Source organism: Oncorhynchus keta, chromosome 25, assembly GCF_023373465.1.
Source record: "Oncorhynchus keta strain PuntledgeMale-10-30-2019 chromosome 25, Oket_V2, whole genome shotgun sequence".
Taxonomy (NCBI): domain Eukaryota; kingdom Metazoa; phylum Chordata; class Actinopteri; order Salmoniformes; family Salmonidae; genus Oncorhynchus; species Oncorhynchus keta.
Window position 1 is genome coordinate 23,391,148 of NC_068445.1, and position 18,927 is coordinate 23,410,074.

At 43.8% G+C, this 18,927-nt stretch overlaps 1 protein-coding gene across 13 annotated transcripts in view; it reads left to right on the forward strand.

Annotated features, from left to right (window-relative positions):
• Nucleotides 1-18,927, forward strand: part of LOC118358435 (synaptic vesicle glycoprotein 2C-like) — a 73,214-nt gene that overhangs the window by 44,514 nt on the left and 9,773 nt on the right. For 5 of the 13 annotated variants that reach the window (XM_052478963.1, XM_052478961.1, XM_052478962.1 and 2 more), the window contains exons 3-4: nt 9,353-9,533; nt 13,017-13,168. The exons of 1 other annotated variant lie outside the window; for it this stretch is intronic. In XM_052478963.1, coding sequence (XP_052334923.1) covers nt 9,353-9,533; nt 13,017-13,168 — 333 coding nt within the window. 7 more of the 13 variants (XM_052478967.1, XM_052478968.1, XM_052478969.1 and 4 more) reach the window with 7 other exon arrangements.

The window sequence follows — 18,927 nt, forward strand, 5'->3', positions numbered from 1 at the left end:
CCCAACTACAACATTTTCCGGCAAGATAGAACTACCAAAGGGGGCGGAGTTGCAATCTACTGCAGAGATAGCCTGTAGAGTTATGTCAAACTATCCAGGGCTGTGCCCAAACAATTCGAGCTTCTATTTTTAAAAATCCACCTTTCCAGAAACAAGTCTCTCACTGTTGCCACTTGTTATAGACCCACCTCAGCCCCCAGCTGTGCCCTGGACACCATATGTGAATTGCCCCCCATCTATCTTCAGAGTTCATACTGTTAGGTGACCTAAACTGGGATATGCTTTTAACACCCCGGCCATCCTACAATCTAAGCTAGATCCCCTCAATCTCACACAAATTATCAAGGAACCTACCAGGTACAACCCTAAATCCATAACCATGGGCACCCTCTTAAGACCCTCTGTCTTCAACCAGGATCTCAGATATCACTGCCTCATTGCCTGTATCCGTAATGGGTCCGCGGTCAAACGACCACCCCTTATCATTGTCAAATGCTCCCTAAAACACTTCAGCGAGCAGGCTTTTCTAATCGACCTGGCCCGGGTATCCTGGTAGGATATTGACCTCATCCCGTCAGTAGAGGATGCCTGGTTTCTCTTTTAAAGTGCTTACCACACCATCTTAAATAAGCATGCCCCATTCAAAAAATGTAGAATTAAGAACAGATATAGCCCTTGGTTCACCCCAGACTTGACTGCCCTTGACCAGCACAAAAACATCCTGTTGCGTTCTTCATTTGCATCGAATAGCCCCTGCGATATGCACCTTTTCAGGGATGTCAGGAACTAATATACACAGTCAGTTAGGAAAGCTAAGGCTAGCTTTTTTCAAACAGTCTATGGAGAATAAGAGCACCTCCTCCCTCCCAGCTGCCCACTGCACTGAGGCTAGGAAACACTGTCACCGATAAATCTACGATAATTGATCATTTCAATAAGCATTTTTCTATGGCTGGCCATGGTTTCCACCTGGCTACCCCTACCCCTACCCCGGCAAACAGCTCTGCACCCCCTGCAGCAACTTGCCCAAGCCCACCCCCGCTTCTCCTTCACCCAAATCCAGACAGCTGATGTTCTGAAAGAACTGCAAAATCTGGATCCCTACAAATCAGCTGGGCTAGACAATCTGGACCTTTTCTTTCAAAAATTATCAACCCGAAATTGTTGCAACCCCTATTACTAGCCTGTTCAACCTCTCTTTTGTATCGTCTGAGATTCCCCAAAGATTGGAAAACTGCCGCGGTCATGCCCCTCTCCAAAGGGGCGACACTCTAGTCACTCTGGTTTCCGAGCTGGTCATGGGTGCACCTCAGCCACGCTCAAGGTCCTAAACAATATCATAACTGCCATCGATACAAGACAGTACTGTGCAGCCGTCTTCATCGACCTGGCCAAGGCTTTTGACTCTGTCAATCACTGCATTCTGATCGGCAGACTCAATAGCCTTGGTATCTCAAATGACTGCCTCGCCTGGTTCACCAACTACTTCTCAGATAGAGTTCAGTGTGTCAAATCAGAGGGCCTGTTGTCCGGACCTCTGGCAGTCTTTATGGGGGTGCCACAGGGTTCAATTCTCGGGCCGTCTCTTTTCTCTGTATAAATCAATGATGTCGCTCTTGCTGCTGGTGATTCTCTGATCCACCTCTACACAGACAACACTATTCTGTATACATCTGTCCCTTCTTTGGACACTGTGTTAATAAACCTCCAAACGATCTTCAATGCCATACAATTCTCCTTCCGTGCTTTTAAATGCTGTTAAAACTGTTAAAACTAAATGCATGCTCTTCAACCGATTGCTGCCCGCATCCGCCAGCCCGACTAGCATCACTACTCTGGACAGTACTGACTTAGAATATGTGGACAACTAAAAATACCTAGGTGTCTGGTTAGACTGTAACTCTCATTCCAGACTAACATTAAGCATCTCCAATCCAAAATGAAATATAGAACTGGCTTCCTATTTCGCAACAAAGCCTCCACTCATGCTGTCAAACATACCCTCGTAAAACTGACTATCCTACCGTTCCTTGACTTCGGCGATGTCATTTACAAAATAGCCTCCAACACTCTACTCAGCAAATTGGATGTTGTCTATCACAGTGCCATCCATTTTGTCACCAAAGACCCATATACTACCCACCACTGCAACCTGCATGCTCTCGTTGCCTGGCCCTCTCTACATATTCATCGCCAAACCCACTGGCTCCAGGTCATCCATAAGTCTTTGCTAGGTAAAGCCCCGGCTTATCTCAGCTCACTGGTCACCATAGCAACACCCGTAGCACGCGCACCAGCAGGTATATTTCACTGGTCATCCCCAAAGCCAACTCCTGCTTTGGCCACCTTTCCTTCCAGTTCTCTGCTGCCAATGACTGGAACGAATTGCAAAAATCCCTTTAGCTGGAGACTTATATCTCCCTCTCTAACTTTAAGCATCAGCTATCAGAGCAGTTTACCAATCACTGTACCTGTACACAGACAATCTGTAACTAGCACACCCATCTACCTCATCCCCATATTGTTATTTATCTTCTTGCTCTCTGGCACCCCAGTATCTCTACTTGCACATCATCATCTGCACAGGTATCACTCCATTGTTAATGCTAAATTGTAATTATTTTGCCTCTATGGCCTATTATTGCCTTACCTCCCTAATCTTATACATTTGCACACACTGTACATAGATTTATCTATTGTGTTATTGACTGTACGTTTGTTTATGTGTAACTCTGTGTTGTTGTTTTTGTCGCACTGCTTTGCTTTATCTTGGCCAGGTTGCAGTTGTAAATGAGAACTTGTTCTCAACTGGACTACCTGGTTAAATAAAGGTTAAATAAAAAATAAATAAAAATATCACCAAGTAAAATTATGAGTATGTGCAAATGTACTTGGAGAATAAAAATGATCCTGACTACGGCTAAGTGTGAATGACCCCAGTTTGACCCCTGGAATAAGAGAGTTAAATCAGACCCCCATCTATCCACAACAGCCTACTGGGGAGATGAGACCTGAAACAAGTCATAGAACAAATGAGGTGTATCTTGCTGAATTTAAATGATTCGACCAGACATCATGGCTTCAAGCTAAATTATAGCACACCATGTGTAAGCGGAATATGGACAAATCTATCTTCAATCTGTTGTTTATTGTCATAGTGAGTGACATTTAGAATTAAAATGACAGCTCTGTAGTCATGAGGGAGTTATCCTTTCGACTCAATTTTATGTTTACTCGTCGATTTATCTGTTTATACTGTATGTAGGTTTATGTTTGTTTCTTGAACTGATGTATTTGGACGGTGTCTGAATCCTCTGACTCCTTTCGGAGGAATCGTATTTGAGGGAAAAGCATTTATACTGTATATTTGTTGTTGTTGTACTTTTACCCCTTTTTGTGATATCCAATTACAAATGTACTTGGAGAATACAGTCTTGTCCCATCGCTGCAACTCCCCTACGGACTCGAGAAAGGCGAAGGTCTAGAGCCATGCGCACTGCTTCTGGACACACTGCTCATTTAACCTGGAAGCCAGCCGCACCAATGTGTCAGAAGAAACACCGTCCAGCTGACGACTGAGGTCAGCTTGCAGGCACCCGGCCCACCACAAGGAGTCGCTAGAGCACGATGGGACATGGAAATCCCGGCAGGCCAAACCCTCCACAAACCCGGACCACACTGGGTCAATTGTGCACCGCCTCACGGGTCTCCCGGTCTCGGCCGGCTGTGACACAGCCCGGAAACAAACCTGGGTCTGTAGCGACGCCTCAAGCACTGCGATGCAGTGCCTTAGTCCACTGCACCACTAGGGAGGCCCTCAGGAAAAGCATATTTACACTAGTCTCTTGACCAGGACGTCAATGCATTAAAGTGGAACTGACAGGATTTTAACTACTATGCAGATATGAAACAAACAGACAATCATAATATTAGTCAACAAAATATTAAATTCCCAGTATATGCAACAAAACCAACTTCATAAGAGGTTTTAAAAATAGGTTCAGTTTGACTCATAATTCCATTACATACAGAAAGTATTGTTGGCAGAATATATGGATGCAGTTCAATACACGATTAATATAACTCGCTAATACATTTCTTGGATGTATAAAAATATTGCTATCAGATTGTAAATCACGCGCTGCCTGGAACATTGTTTTCTGCCTCCACCCATTCAGGATGCACTCTTTTATAACAAAAATATAAACTCAACATGCAACAATTTCAAAGATTTTGTTGAGTTACAGTTCATTGGAAAATAAGTCAATTGAAATAAATTAATTCACACTGCTTTATCTTGGCCAGGTCGCAGTTGTAAATGAGAACTTGTTCTCAACTAGCCTACCTGGTTAAATAAAGGTGAAAAAATTAATTAATATAAAATAACAAATTAGGCCCTAATCCATGGATTTCACATGGCTGGGCAGTGGTACAGCCATGGGTCGGCCTGGGAAGTCATAGGCCCACCCACTGGGGTGCCAGGCCCAGCCAATCAGAATAAGTTTTCCCCACAGAAGGGCTTTATAACAATAGTTCTCTGCACCCCCCATCCCCTCTGAAGAAGCCAGATATGGAGGTCCTGGCCTGCATTGTTACACTTGGTCTGTGGTTGTGAGGCCGGTGGTTTCATGCGGTCTGCGGTTGTGAGGTCGGTTGGACGTACTGCCAAATTCTCTAAAATTACATTGGAGGTGGCTTACAGTAGAGAAATACATATTGAATTCTCTGGCAACAGCTCTGGTGGACATTCCTGCAGGCATCATGACAATTGCACACTCCCTCAAAACTTGAGACATCGGTGGCATTGTGTTTGTGACAAAACTGCACATTTTAGAGTGGCCTTTTATTGTCCCCAGCACAAGTTGTACCTGTGTAATGATCATGCTGTTTAATCAGCTTCTTGATATGTCACAACCTGTCAGGTGGATGGATTTTCTTGACAAGGCTAAAATGCACACTAACAGGGATGTAAACAAATATGTGCACCAAATTTGAGAGAAATAAGCTTTTTCTTCTGAGATCTTTTATTTTAGCTCATGAAACATGGGAATGACACTTAACATGTTCTGTTTATATTTTTGTTCAGTAAAGTTTCAATGACACAATATTTTCGACCAAAACTGACAAATGTAACTAAGGCTGGGAATGTCAATGCAATCAAACTAGCAAGGGCAATGATCACAAGTTAGTCATAATGTGTCTAATAGGATAGCGTATCTATTTATGTAACTATTTATTTAGCAAGATAAAAACACGGAGCCTAACATTAGCTAGCTGGCTGCTGCAGCTAGAGATGCAGGTGTCATTTGGTTAGCTCGCAAGAAATGTGAATCGCTTTGCTAGCTAGCTAGTTATGCTGAACTTGAAAGGCTTATCCATGTTGTGTTTATAAATTCACTCTGGCTATCTACTCCGATTTCTCATCTTAGCGTGCCAGAGGCCCCCAAAATACCTGAGGAATTTATGAATGTTTAACACTTGTTGAATATGACCGGTGTTAGTAAATGTTGGCAAAAAAAGTTATTAAATTGTTATCACAGTTAGTCACTAATGCTCTAGATACCATGTAAACAGCCTAACCAGCTCTGCTAGGGCAAGTCAAATGGCCAGAGGGAGGTGTTCTCTCATTTTATGTCTGGAAGTAGCTCTGAATTTACTAATGGACAATCTGATAACGCTCTGAATTTAGGAATGACAGAGCGCACTATGGAGGCAATTCACAACCGCACCCTTAGTTGTCAATCAAATTTGTTTTGGCATATATCAAATGGGCGGGCAAGCAGGGAAATTATCATTCAGTTGTCAAAATGTGGGTTGGGATAAGCATGCATTGGCAGGCAAGCTGCAGAAGGATGAGCAGGCTACTTACTATTCCCCATCGTTTATCAGTGCAATTTTAAACTCCAACTAGGTGAAAACATTTGAGTGGGTTTATCTAATGTTCCCTCATTAAATTTTAGCTCATCTCTCTCTGGCTAGCATTAGTTGTCTACGTTGGTGTTGTTGATGTGCATAACTGAGGTTAGAGAAAGCCTACCTTTCAAAATGGTTTGATCAATAGAACTGTGAAGTTCCCAAATGTAAGAGGACTGTTATATTGACATATTTTCAGAAATCCATTCAGGTGTATTTTGTGGCTTTTGACCAATGCGTTCTAATTATCTAAAGTCTGTTGCTGCTGCCTGTAAACACACAGTCCAGTTCAAAGTGAATGATGGCAGGCCCATGTGGTAAATGGCTTATTTGCTTATAGGCCTACTGTAGCTCTGATTGGCTATGGCGCACCGGTCTGCGTGGACATTTTTATTAGGTTTTATTTACTGCAGTGTCTATTAATTGTCCAAACACATGGCCACTTTCCCAATCTATGTTGATATCGAGTTTTCACAAATACCTTATGTACAGTGGATTCGGAAAGTATTCAGACCCCTTCACTTTTCCACATTTTGTTACGTTAGAGCCTTATTCTAAAATTGACTAAATAAAATAAAAATATCCTCATCACTCTACACACAATAACCCATAATGACAAAGCGAAAACAGGTTTAAAATTTTTTTTTGAAATATATATAAAATAAAAAAAGAGAAATACCTTATTTACATAAGTATTCAGACCCTTTGCTATGAGACTCGAAATTGAGCTCAGGTGCATCCTGTTTCCATTGATCATCCTTGAGCTGTTTTTACAACTTGATTGAAGTCCACCTGTGGTAAATTCAATTGATTGGACATGATTTGGAAAGGCACACACCTGTCTATATAAGGTACAGTTGACAGTGCATGTCAGAGCAAAAACCAAGTCATGAGGTCAGAAAAATTGTCCGTAAAGCTCGGAGACAGGATTGTGTCAAGCCACAGATCTGGGGAAGGGTACCAAAATATTTCTGCAGCATTGAAGGTCCCCAAGAACACAGTGGCCTCCATCATTCTTAAATGGAAGAAGTTTGGAACCACCAAGACTCTGATGAAACCAAGATTGAACTCTTCTCCCTTTATGCCAAGAGTCACATCTGAAAGAAACCTGGCACCATCCTTACGGTGAAGCATGCTGGTGGCAGCATCATGCTGTGGGGATGTTCTCCAGTGGCAGGGACTGGAGACCATAGTCAAGATCGAGGGAAAGATGAAAGGAGCAAAGTACAGCGAGATCCTTGATGAAAACCTGCTCCAGAGCACTGAGGACCTCAGACTGGGGTGACGGTTCATCTTCCAACAGGACAACGACCCTAAGCACACAGCCAAGACAACGTAGGAGTGTCTTCGGGACAAGTCTCTGAATGTCTTTGAGTGGCTCAGCCAGAGCCCACAGGTGCTTCAACAAAGTACTGAGTAAAGGATCTGAATACTTATGTAAAGGTGATAGTTCTTTTTTTTTTTTTACATTTGCAAAAATGTCTAAAAAAACGTTTTTTCCTTTCTCATTATGGGGTATTGTGTGTAGATTGATGATGATTTAAAATAAATACTTTTTTCGAATAAGGCTGCAAGGTAACAAAATGTGGAAACAGTAAAGGGGTCTGAATACTTTCCGAATGCACTGTAATTCCCAAACATTGTGTGAATTTGTGAAAATGTTAAAATTGCCATATCTAAGTGGTGGCTTGTTAAAATGCTGTCAGTTCCACTTTAAAGGTCCCATGATGCTGTTCTTTTAAAACTTAATATCAAATAATTTCTCTGTAACAATTAAGTACCTTACTCTGATTGTTTTCAGTTAAAATTGTACAAAATAAACAAAAATAGCTTCTTAGCTAAGAGCAATTTCTCAAGCAAGAATTTTGCTAGGACTGTCTGGGAGTGGTCTGAGTGGGGAGGGGAAACTGAAAACTGCTGTTATTGGCAGAGAGGTTTGGAACTCTCTTATTGGTGTATTAACTAATTTACCAGGCAGGCCAAAACTCCATTCCACCAAAACAGGCTGAAATTTCTGGCAATTTTTACAATTTCTCAGTATTATTCTAACGTTTTAGTGTGGAAATATTAAGCAGAAAAATCCAGTTTTTTGACTGCACTGAGCCTTTAAATAATGTAATCATAGAAATCCATACAAAATTGACTATGTGGCCATACCAGGACAATATAATTAAAGGTGGGTACTTTGAAGGCTTGAGAAGAGTACTCTCTTGTGAAGATTAGAGAAGAGCAGAGTTCAGTAACAGTACTTTGGTGTTAATAATACAGAAGAATGGATCATAGTGTTCCAGTCAGACACCAAGATCATGATCATCAGTGTGGGAACCCCATGCTGTTTTGTCTGGGGCATTGATTCCTCTCCACATTACAGACATTAAAAAGGAGCAGAGGCTTCTTTTTTAAAGTCACCCTGTATTACTGACCACACTCTTTATCCCATTGATTTATGTTACACGAGTGGGTTCAGGTCTATTCCATTCTGTATTTACTCATCACATCACTGTGGGAATAGGAATGGGTTGTGTTTTACGGGAAGCGACCCCCCACCCTGTAAATCTTCATGTAGTTCCTTAGCATTCTTACATGGAACAGGAATTGTATAGTTCTTAATGTAAATATTTATGAAATGTACTCTTGGAATGTGCAGTAATTAAACACAAAACTGGAAGAAAAGTGGAATCAAGGCGAGAGAGATACTTTGTTGTTCTTTATCAACTTGTTCCTGCATGAGATATAGCTTTAACAGTCAAAAGTTAACATGAAAGAGCTGGATTTACTAAGTTGTTATTCTACCAAACAACACTTAAACATCTCCCCTCAGGAGAAGTGAAATGTATTATTCAACACAGATTGAGTCATTCAACAGATTTGGTGATTAAACGTTCTTATTGATGAACGATCATCAACACTAATGGGCCTTAACGGGGCTCCATACTTTACTGTGACACTTTTACACCCTTCACTTTAGCAGCTAGCCCACTCTGACGAGCCATGAATGTGTGAGAGCCATTAATCTGTACGTTCCAAATGGCACCCTATTCCCTATATATTGCACTACTTTTGACTAGAGCCTTATGGACCCTGGTCAAAAGTAGTGCACTATAAAATAGGGTGCCATTTGAGATGTGCCCAATGTCTCCTGGCAGGGATCTGATGTCAGGTAGAGAGGGACTAGAAGTGATTATGACGTTGCATATTAAATAGCAGGGGATATATATTTTTGAACTTGTGTTCTGCTGAAGGATCCATTAGACCATATGAGTTCATTAGGATTAGCTTTTAAAAGCTACCGCAGCTGCTCTTAACTACACATTCAAAATTCACTGAGTATTATTTGTTTGAAGGTCCAAAGACAACTGCTTTGATAATTGCTTTGTGCTGTGCAGATAGACATGGTTCAAATCTAAAGTCCCCCCCCCCCCTCTCTCTCTTTTTGCAGGCAGTATTGTGTACCTGGGGATGATGGTGGGGGCATTTTTCTGGGGGGGCATGTCAGACAAGGTGGGCCGCAGACAGTGTCTGCTCATCTGCATGTGTGTGAACGGCTTCTTCGCCTTCCTGTCCTCCTTCGTTCAGGGCTACGGCATGTTCCTGCTCTGCCGCGTGATCGCAGGCTTTGGGTGAGTCTGAAAGACCAGGCTAAGAATGGAAAGCAATGTGCAATGTGCTACTTATGTCTTAAAGAATGGAGTAATGAATCCCCATAGTAATGCACATTAAACAAACAATAGGACACTGCAAACTCCAAATGACACTGGAGATTCAAACATGTATTGTGAGTTGTGACATGAACAAGACAACTGACTTAGCTATGTAGCCTAATTAGGACAAAACTACCTACCACCTTGATGAATCCTTTCAACTCCTTCATCAAATAGTCCTGCAGTTCTACTTTCTTAACTCCTTAATTCCCATAGACTTCCTTTCACAGTAGATCATCATTAATTCATTATCTTATGTTGTAATTCATCTGTTTTGGTTTATTTAATGAATATGTGCACTGAACAAAAATATATGCAACATGTAAAGTGTTGGTCCTATGTTTCATGAGCTGAAATAAAAGAGCTCAGAAATGTTCCATATGCACAAAAAGCTTATTTCTCATAAATGTTTTGCACAAAATGGTTTAAATCCTTGTTGGTGAGCATTTCACCTTTGCCAAGAAAATCCATCCACCTGACATGTGTGGCATATCAAGAAGCTGATTAAACAGGATGATCATTACACAGGTGCACCTTGTGCCGGCGACAATAAAAGTCCATTCTAAAATGTGCAGTTGTCACACAACACAATGCCACCGACATCTCAAGTTGAGGGGGCATGCAATTGGCATGCTGACTGCAACAATGTCCACCAGAGCTGTTGCCAGATAATTAAATGTTCATTTCTGGACCAAAGTCGCTTTCGAGAATTTGGCAGTATGTCCAACCGGCCTCAACTGTAGAACACATGTATGGTGTCATGTGGGCGAGTGGCCTGCTGATGTCAGCGTTGTTAAGAGTTCCCCATGGTGGCGGTGGGGTTATGGTATGACCAGGCATACTCTACGGACAACGAAAACAATTGCATTTTATCGATGGCAATTTGAATGCACAGAGCTACGTAACAAGATCCTGAGGCCCATTATCGTGCCATTCATCCGCCTCCATCCACTCATATTTCAGCATGATAATGCACAGCCCCATGTCGTAAGGATCTGTACACAATTCCTGGAAGCTGAAAATGTCCCATTTCTTCCATGGCTTGCTTACTCACCAGACATGTCACTTGTTGAGCATGTTTGGGATGCTCTGGGTCAACATGTATGACAGCGTGGTCCAGTTTCCGCCAATATCCAGCAACATCGCACAGCCTTTGAAGAGGAGTGGGACAGCATTCCACAGGCCACAATCAACAGCCTGATCAACCTGATGTTGTTACGTGGAGTGGAACAGGGAAACCCAAGAGCAGACTCAGATGAGGAGACTGGGATAAAGTAGGTATTTAAGGTATTTATTCAAACACAGGTGGAAGATGGAGTGCAGGGGGCTGAAGCTGGAGCGAGAGGGGTTGGGACAGGGTAAGCAGGTCCGGAGGGGAATCCAAGGGAGCAGTAGAGTGGGGAATCCAGGACAGAGTAGCAAGATGTGGAGACGCGGGACTGGAGACCGGAACCAGAGTCAGAGTGGGCAGAACTGTAGTGGAGAGGAAAACCGTGTCAGGCAAGGAAAACAGGCACAACAGGATAACAGAATCTTAATAGTAACAAACGGCTAAAACAGTAGACTGACTGAGCAGATATTACAATCTGGCAGTGTGGAAGTGGCAGGACTGAGTATTTGTAGAGGTATTGATTATGGAACAGGTTGCAGCTGGTGGGGATCTGCTCTGACTCCAGCACACCTGTCTCCGCCCACACAATCACACACACACACACACACACATAGAGAGAGGGAGAGAGCAGGGGGAGTGGTGGCAGGTCAAGGAGACACAGGATGAGCAGCAGAGGGTGTGGCAGGAGCAGATGTAACAGATGTGTCTCGCTGCATGAAGCAAATGGTGGTCACAGATACTGACTGGTTTTCTGATCCACACCCCTACCTTTTAAAAAAAGTTGTTTGTGATCATCAGATGCATATCTATATTCCCAATCTTGTGAAATCCATAGATTAGGGGCCAATTAACTTGTTTCAATTGACTGATTTTATTATATGAACTGTAACTCAGTAAAATCTTTGAAATTGTAGCATGTTGCATTTATATTTTTGTTCAGTATAGTTGTAAATGACTCTGTCAACATGTTCTCACTCCCCGTCTGATATTTCATCCATGTAATCGCTAGAGGTTTTCATCTCTCCTGTCTAGGAATAGGATTGTGTGACTAATCAATGTGTCAAACATCCCTGGGTCTGTAAGTATTGTCAGTGTGCTCCTAACATCCATAATGAAAGCCTTTAGTTTACACCAACTAGGCTATACCAGTGATAACATGGATTCAATACAGGGAATTAAAACCTTGTTTCATTGAGGTGTGTCTTTGCAGAGAGGTTTGTGCATCTTATACTTGGAGTGGATTAGTGCTTTCAACATTGCTGGTAAAATACTTTACAATGTTCTTTTAAAACAATTTGCAGGAAATAATTTCCCTCAATTATCACATTCATTGAAAAAAAAGAATGCACAAGAATGATACAAGCAATATCTCAACAAATGTTTTTTATTTGTATTATATACATTTGTATGAAATCCAACCCATGCCTTATATCATAGGAGGACTGAATATTGTCCATTTTATCATGAAATGACAACATTCTGTCCTTTTTGTTTCAGTCTTGTTGGCCTTAAGTGAAAGGCTCTGTGATAAATGATTGTCTAAAAAGTAGCACTTGGCAGTTAAAGGCAGCTTTATGATGGAAAAGTGAAATGTTATTTGGAAACTATTGTACTAGCCTGGTACAACCATTCTGATGTCGCAAGCTTACATTCTGTTTCGCTACACGGTGAAAATAAGCAAGAGTTCAGGATGACCAATCAGGCTACTACTTACTGTACAGCACCGTTTCTGAATGTCCATACTGTTATTCACTGGCTGCATGGTCTCTAGCCTCACATGTCTGGGAATGTAAGAACAGAGCATTGATTTATCCAGAGAAAACATGGGAGGGATGTAATGGTCCCTGTCAAGAGCTCATTTACAAATTGCCTCCCCGCCCCTCTCCACAGAGAGACTCAGAGTAATCGAAAAGGTTTGCCAGGCAAACTGCCTTCTGGGAGCAAGCAGGTGTTGGAGTCTCTGAGGACTGGCTCTAAGCCTAATGGTTAACTGGAAAGCCAAGGAATTACCCTTTTGGCAAAGTTTGAGGAACATTTTTCCAGTGTTTGTTCCTATTGTCTACTTTTACAGTAGTAAAAATTTAACCACAGTTTGAAAGCTGTGTCACATCTGAAAAATACAAAAGGTTCCTCCAAGAAAATAGAAGCGCCACAAAATCTTTAACATGCAGCAATATGTACTATAGTTAAGTTAGAATAATTTACATAAATAATTTCTAGGGGTTGATAGAATGTTGCCCTCTGCAGAATCTGTGTCCCTACTCAGTGTCCTGTCCTTGTGTCTCCTTCAGAACAGGGGGGGTTGTGCCTATAGTCTTCTCCTTTTTTGCGGAGGTGCTGTCCAGAGAGAAGAGAGGGGAGCACCTGAGCTGGCTGTGCATGTTCTGGATGATTGGAGAGATCTATGCTTCAGCCATGGCCTGGGCCATTATACCACACTACGGTGAGTCTTTATGCTTCAGCCATGGCCTGGGCCATTATACCACACTACGGTGAGTCTTTATGCTTCAGCCATGGCCTGGGCCATTATACCACACTATGGTGGGTCTTTATGCTTCAGCTATGGTCTTGGCCATTATACCACACTACGGTGAGTCTTTATGCTTCAGCCATGGCCTGGGCCATTATACCACACTACGGTGAGTCTTTATGCTTCAGCCATGGCCTGGGCCATTATACCACACAACGGTGAGTCTTTAGGCTTCAGCCATGGCCTGGGCCATTATACCACACTACGGTGAGTCTTTATGCTTCAGCCATGGCCTGGGCCATTATACCACACTATGGTGAGTCTTTAGGCTTCAGCCATGGCCTGGGCCATTATACCACACTATGGTGGGTCTTTATGCTTCAGCCATGGCCTGGGCCATTATACCACACTATGGTGGGTCTTTATGCTTCAGCCATGGCCTGGGCCATTATACCACACTATGGTGGGTCTTTAGGCTTCAGCCATGGCCTGGGCCATTATACCACACTATGGTGAGTCTTTATGCTTCAGCCATGGCCTGGGCCATTATACCACACTATGGTGAGTCTTTAGGCTTCAGCCATGGCCTGGGCCATTATACCACACTATGGTGGGTCTTTATGCTTCAGCCATGGCCTGGGCCATTATACCACACTATGGTGGGTCTTTATGCTTCAGCCATGGCCTGGGCCATTATACCACACTATGGTGAGTCTTTATGCTTCAGCCATGGCCTGGGCCATTATACCACACTACGGTGAGTCTTTATGCTTCAGCCATGGCCTGGGCCATTATACCACACTATGGTGAGTCTTTATGCTTCAGCCATGGCCTGGGCCATTATACCACACTACGGTGGGTCTTTATGCTTCAGCCATGGCCTGGGCCATTATACCACACTATGGTGGGTCTTTATGCTTCAGCCATGGCCTGGGCCATTATACCACACTACGGTGGGTCTTTATGCTTCAGCCATGGCCTGGGCCATTATACCACACTATGGTGGGTCTTTATGCTTCAGCCATGGCCTGGGCCATTATACCACACTATGGTGGGTCTTTATGCTTCAGCCATGGCCTGGGCCATTATACCACACTATGGTGAGTCTTTAGGCTTCAGCCATGGCCTGGGCCATTATACCACACTATGGTGGGTCTTTATGCTTCAGCCATGGCCTGGGCCATTATACCACACTATGGTGGGTCTTTATGCTTCAGCCATGGCCTGGGCCATTATACCACACTATGGTGGGTCTTTAGGCTTCAGCCATGGCCTGGGCCATTATACCACACTATGGTGAGTCTTTATGCTTCAGCCATGGCCTGGGCCATTATACCACACTATGGTGAGTCTTTAGGCTTCAGCCATGGCCTGGGCCATTATACCACACTATGGTGGGTCTTTATGCTTCAGCCATGGCCTGGGCCATTATACCACACTATGGTGGGTCTTTATGCTTCAGCCATGGCCTGGGCCATTATACCACACTATGGTGAGTCTTTATGCTTCAGCCATGGCCTGGGCCATTATACCACACTACGGTGAGTCTTTATGCTTCAGCCATGGCCTGGGCCATTATACCACACTATGGTGAGTCTTTATGCTTCAGCCATGGCCTGGGCCATTATACCACACTACGGTGGGTCTTTAGGCTTCAGCTATGGTCTTGGCCATTATACCACACTACGGTGGGTCTTTAGGCTTCAGCTATGGTCTTGGCCATTATACCAATAAATCAAATCATATGTTGTTGGTCACATACACATGGTTAGCAGAAGTTATTGCGAGTGTAGTGAAATGCTTGTAACTAAACCTACTAAATGATTAGATGGTTATAATGTGTCTGAATGTGGTATATTATTAAGACACAATGTTAAAACTCATCTGCAGAAATCCAGGTTGGCAGAGTACAACCAGTGGAGGTGAAGGTTTCGCTGTGACCGTGGGTGAAGGTGCCAGTTTGCCCTGCTGGCACATGAAGGAATGTAATCTCTCTAAGCGGCTGCAGACTGAGAGAGGGACAGTTTACGTGATTAATGTTGGCCTGTAAACGACAGGGATACACATATGTGCACTCAAAGACAAACACACACACACACATACTCACAGGCACATGGACAAACACATAGGGATATTTAAGGAATGAAGGTGTGCCGGTGGGAGATAGAAGGCTGTGATTTACGACGCTGCTACGCTGGAAATAAGCAGCACATATCAATAAAGATGAAGGAAAATGGCCTTTCCTCTGTTTATTCCTCAAACTGTCTCTCTCTCTCTCTCTACGCCTGTCTCTCTCTCTCTACGCCTCTCTCTCTCTCTCTCTCTCTCTCTCGCCTCTCTCTCTCTCTCTCTCTCTCTCTCTCTCTCTCTCTCTCTCTCTCTCTCTCTCTACACCTGTCTCTCTCTCTCTCGCTCTCTACACTTGTCTCTCTCTACGCCTCTCTCTCTCTCTCTCTCTCTCTCTCTACGCCTCTCTCTCTCTCTCTATGCCTCTCTCTCTCTCTTTACACCTCTCTCTCTCGCTCTCTCTCTCTCTCTACGCCTCTCTCTCTCTACGCCTCTCTCTCTCTCTACACCTGTCTCTCTCTCTCTACGCCTCTCTCTCTCTCTATGCCTCTCTCTCTCTCTACACCTGTCTCTCTCTCTCTACGCCTCTCTCTCTCTACGCCTCTCTCTCTCCCTCTACACCTGTCTCTCTCTCTCTACACCTCTCTCCCTCTCCCTCTCCCTCTCTCTCTCTCAACACGCCTGTCTCTCTCTGCTCAACCTTTCTTTCCCTTTCACTGCTTCTTTCTTTTTTTGTCTGTCTCTCTTTCCTCTTTCTCTCAATATCTCTCCCACCCGCCTTTTACTCTCCCCCCTCTTCCCCCTCTCCTTCTCTCTGTCTGGGGATGTTATTCTTGATCAAACATAATTAGCTTTTCCTTCTTGCTCTAACGTAACGAGACAAAGCCACAGCTAGCCATGATTTATGTCAGGGGTGTGGGTGACGTCAGTGAGGGGCTTCTGAAGTGGCAGCATGGAGGATATGAGCCGGCTGCACTGAGCCACTGAAACTCCTGCTTGTACAAACACTGACTGCACTGTAGACGTTGAAGGCAACGATACCTGACACAGTGGGGGTCCATTTAAGTTGAGGGCGCTGGTCACATCCAGATGAACACACACACACACACACACACACACACACACACACACACACACACACACACACACACACACACACACACACACACACACACACACACACACACACACACACACACACACACACACACACACACACACACACACACAGGGAGGATCGGTTTCAAAAGCCACTGTTTCTCTCTATTTTGCAGTGGCTATAGAGGATGGCTACACATACAATCTGGGAAACTTAGCGAGTCACTGTGAAAGCTCTGCTATCAGATCTACAGATGTCCCTGTGAAGGCATGTCAGTAGACCCACTCTGCTCTCATTCTTCCTGACACACTCTGTCCTCTCTCTCTATGCTCTTTGTCTATCCTATCTCTCTCTCTCCTCTCTCTCAGTGCTCTCCCTCTCTATCCTCCCCCTCAATGCTTCCCCTCTCTGTCCTCTCTCTCTCTCTCTATCCTCTCTTTCCAATCCCTCTCTCCCCCCTCTCTTTCTCTCTGAGTGTGCCTTGCATACTCCAGCACTTTTCGATGGTTTTTATGTTTTCCTAAACTGCCGCAGTGCCCGCCAACAGTGATCCTGAGGAGTAATCTATTGTCTAATACAGAAAAACATAATGATAGATTACCACACATCTACCACCTCATTGGTGTTTAATACTCCACTAAATCTCTTTATGTAACTTCTCATATGCCTTCAACACTCGGCAGCTCCTAATGTGTCCTAAAACCCCATGACAAACACACGGCTAGATACTACAGAAGCCTGAATCAGCCTGCAGAGATCTCATCATACTACAGGATACTGCTACCTTTTCTCACACTACTAGTGCTCTGGTGGGAAGTTATATTGTGTGTCCCAAATGACACCCTATTCACTGTAGTGCACTACTTTTCACTAGTGCCCTAAGTTGGAGAGGGTGGGGGCTACACACTGCTGTTGTTTCCAGCTGATACACTTTCCCTTGTTCCTAGTGCCTTCAAGTGCTGTCACATGATTGCGGTCAATTGATTTGTTTTCGTGCTGTTCTTTTTTCTATGAACAAGCCTTACATGGAATGGTCTGGTTTCCATTGACAAGTAGCAGAATGGGGCTGTTTCTGAGAACTGAAACGTGTTTAATTGTCTCTCAAATGGTTATTTAAAAAAATGGTTGTGCTGCAGCAGTTTCACTATTCTGCAGTTTACCTGAGTCACTAAGTTGTGACCAAAGTGAAAGCAAAGTCAGATAATGGACTATTGTAGGCCACAACATTATGAGCCTCTCTCCTTCTCTCTCTCAGCTCTCTCCTACAAGGTCACCCCACAGCTACCTCTCCTACACTCTCTTCTCCTCTCTCTAAGGTCTCTCTCTCTTCCGTGTCTCTCTCTCGTTTCAGGTTTCTCTACCATATCTCTTTCTCTACTAAGCTCAGGCCCCTCAGGTCTCTCTCTCCTCTCTCTCAAGTCTCTCTCTCTCTCCTTCTCTCTCAGGTCTCTCTCCTTCTGTCTCTCTCTGAGGTCTCTCCCTTCTCTCTCCTTCACTCTCAGGTCTCTTTTCTTCTCTCTTTCTCCTTCTCTCTCAGGCCTCAGAGATGCAGAGCGCTACCCGACTCAGTCATCCATAAACTTAGTCAATTATGTACATAATCCCGGTAATGAGATTTCCAATGGCATGGGCAAAACACTAACCCTCTGGGTCTCACAGCACAGCTACACCCCCATAAAAAAGGCACTCACTGCAGCACACCAAATCTTATACACACACATACATGTGCGTACACACACACACACATTACCACCACCATTGGCATGTGTACACACACGCACGCACGCACGCACGCACGCACGCACGCACGCACGCACGCACACACACACACACACACACACACACACACACACACACACACACACACACACACACACACACACACACACACACACACACACACACACACACACACACACACACACACACACACACACACATGCCTCCATCCATGCAAAAACACATGCATTTACACCAACACCCACATTAACACACACACAATACCCTGAATGTAAGGAATTAAGATGGTCTTCATGGTAATACGTTATTGGGAATCCTTGGCATCGTTCCACACACAACTACAGGACTGCGTCATCATTACTCAGCACAAAACCACAGTAACACCCCAGTCTTATACATTAACACTAACACAGTGAGTGCACAAAAGGATGTAGAGTTTACATGTGCCACCACTGTACTGTGTTGGGTGGTTGAAAATATATCAGAATTCTCATAACACTCTAGAATTAGAGCCATTGCTCTTTAAAAGGAATGCATTTTCAACATCTATGACAACCTTTCTTTCTGCTTTGAACATAGCTGGCTTGACCTCCACAGTGGTTGAGAAACAATGGTATAAAATCCAGTTTCAATCTGCTGTTTAGATGATTTCCCAGCAGTAATTTCCTCACATTAACGTTAACATCTCCCACCCCCTTACCTCCCTCTCCTGTTGATGGATAATGGTATTATTCCCTCAAAGCATGTGCAAAAAGACACAATCCAGAGGGAGAGACGTGGGAGGTCACGACTAACACGACAACCTCCCCCTCTCTCCCTTTTTCCC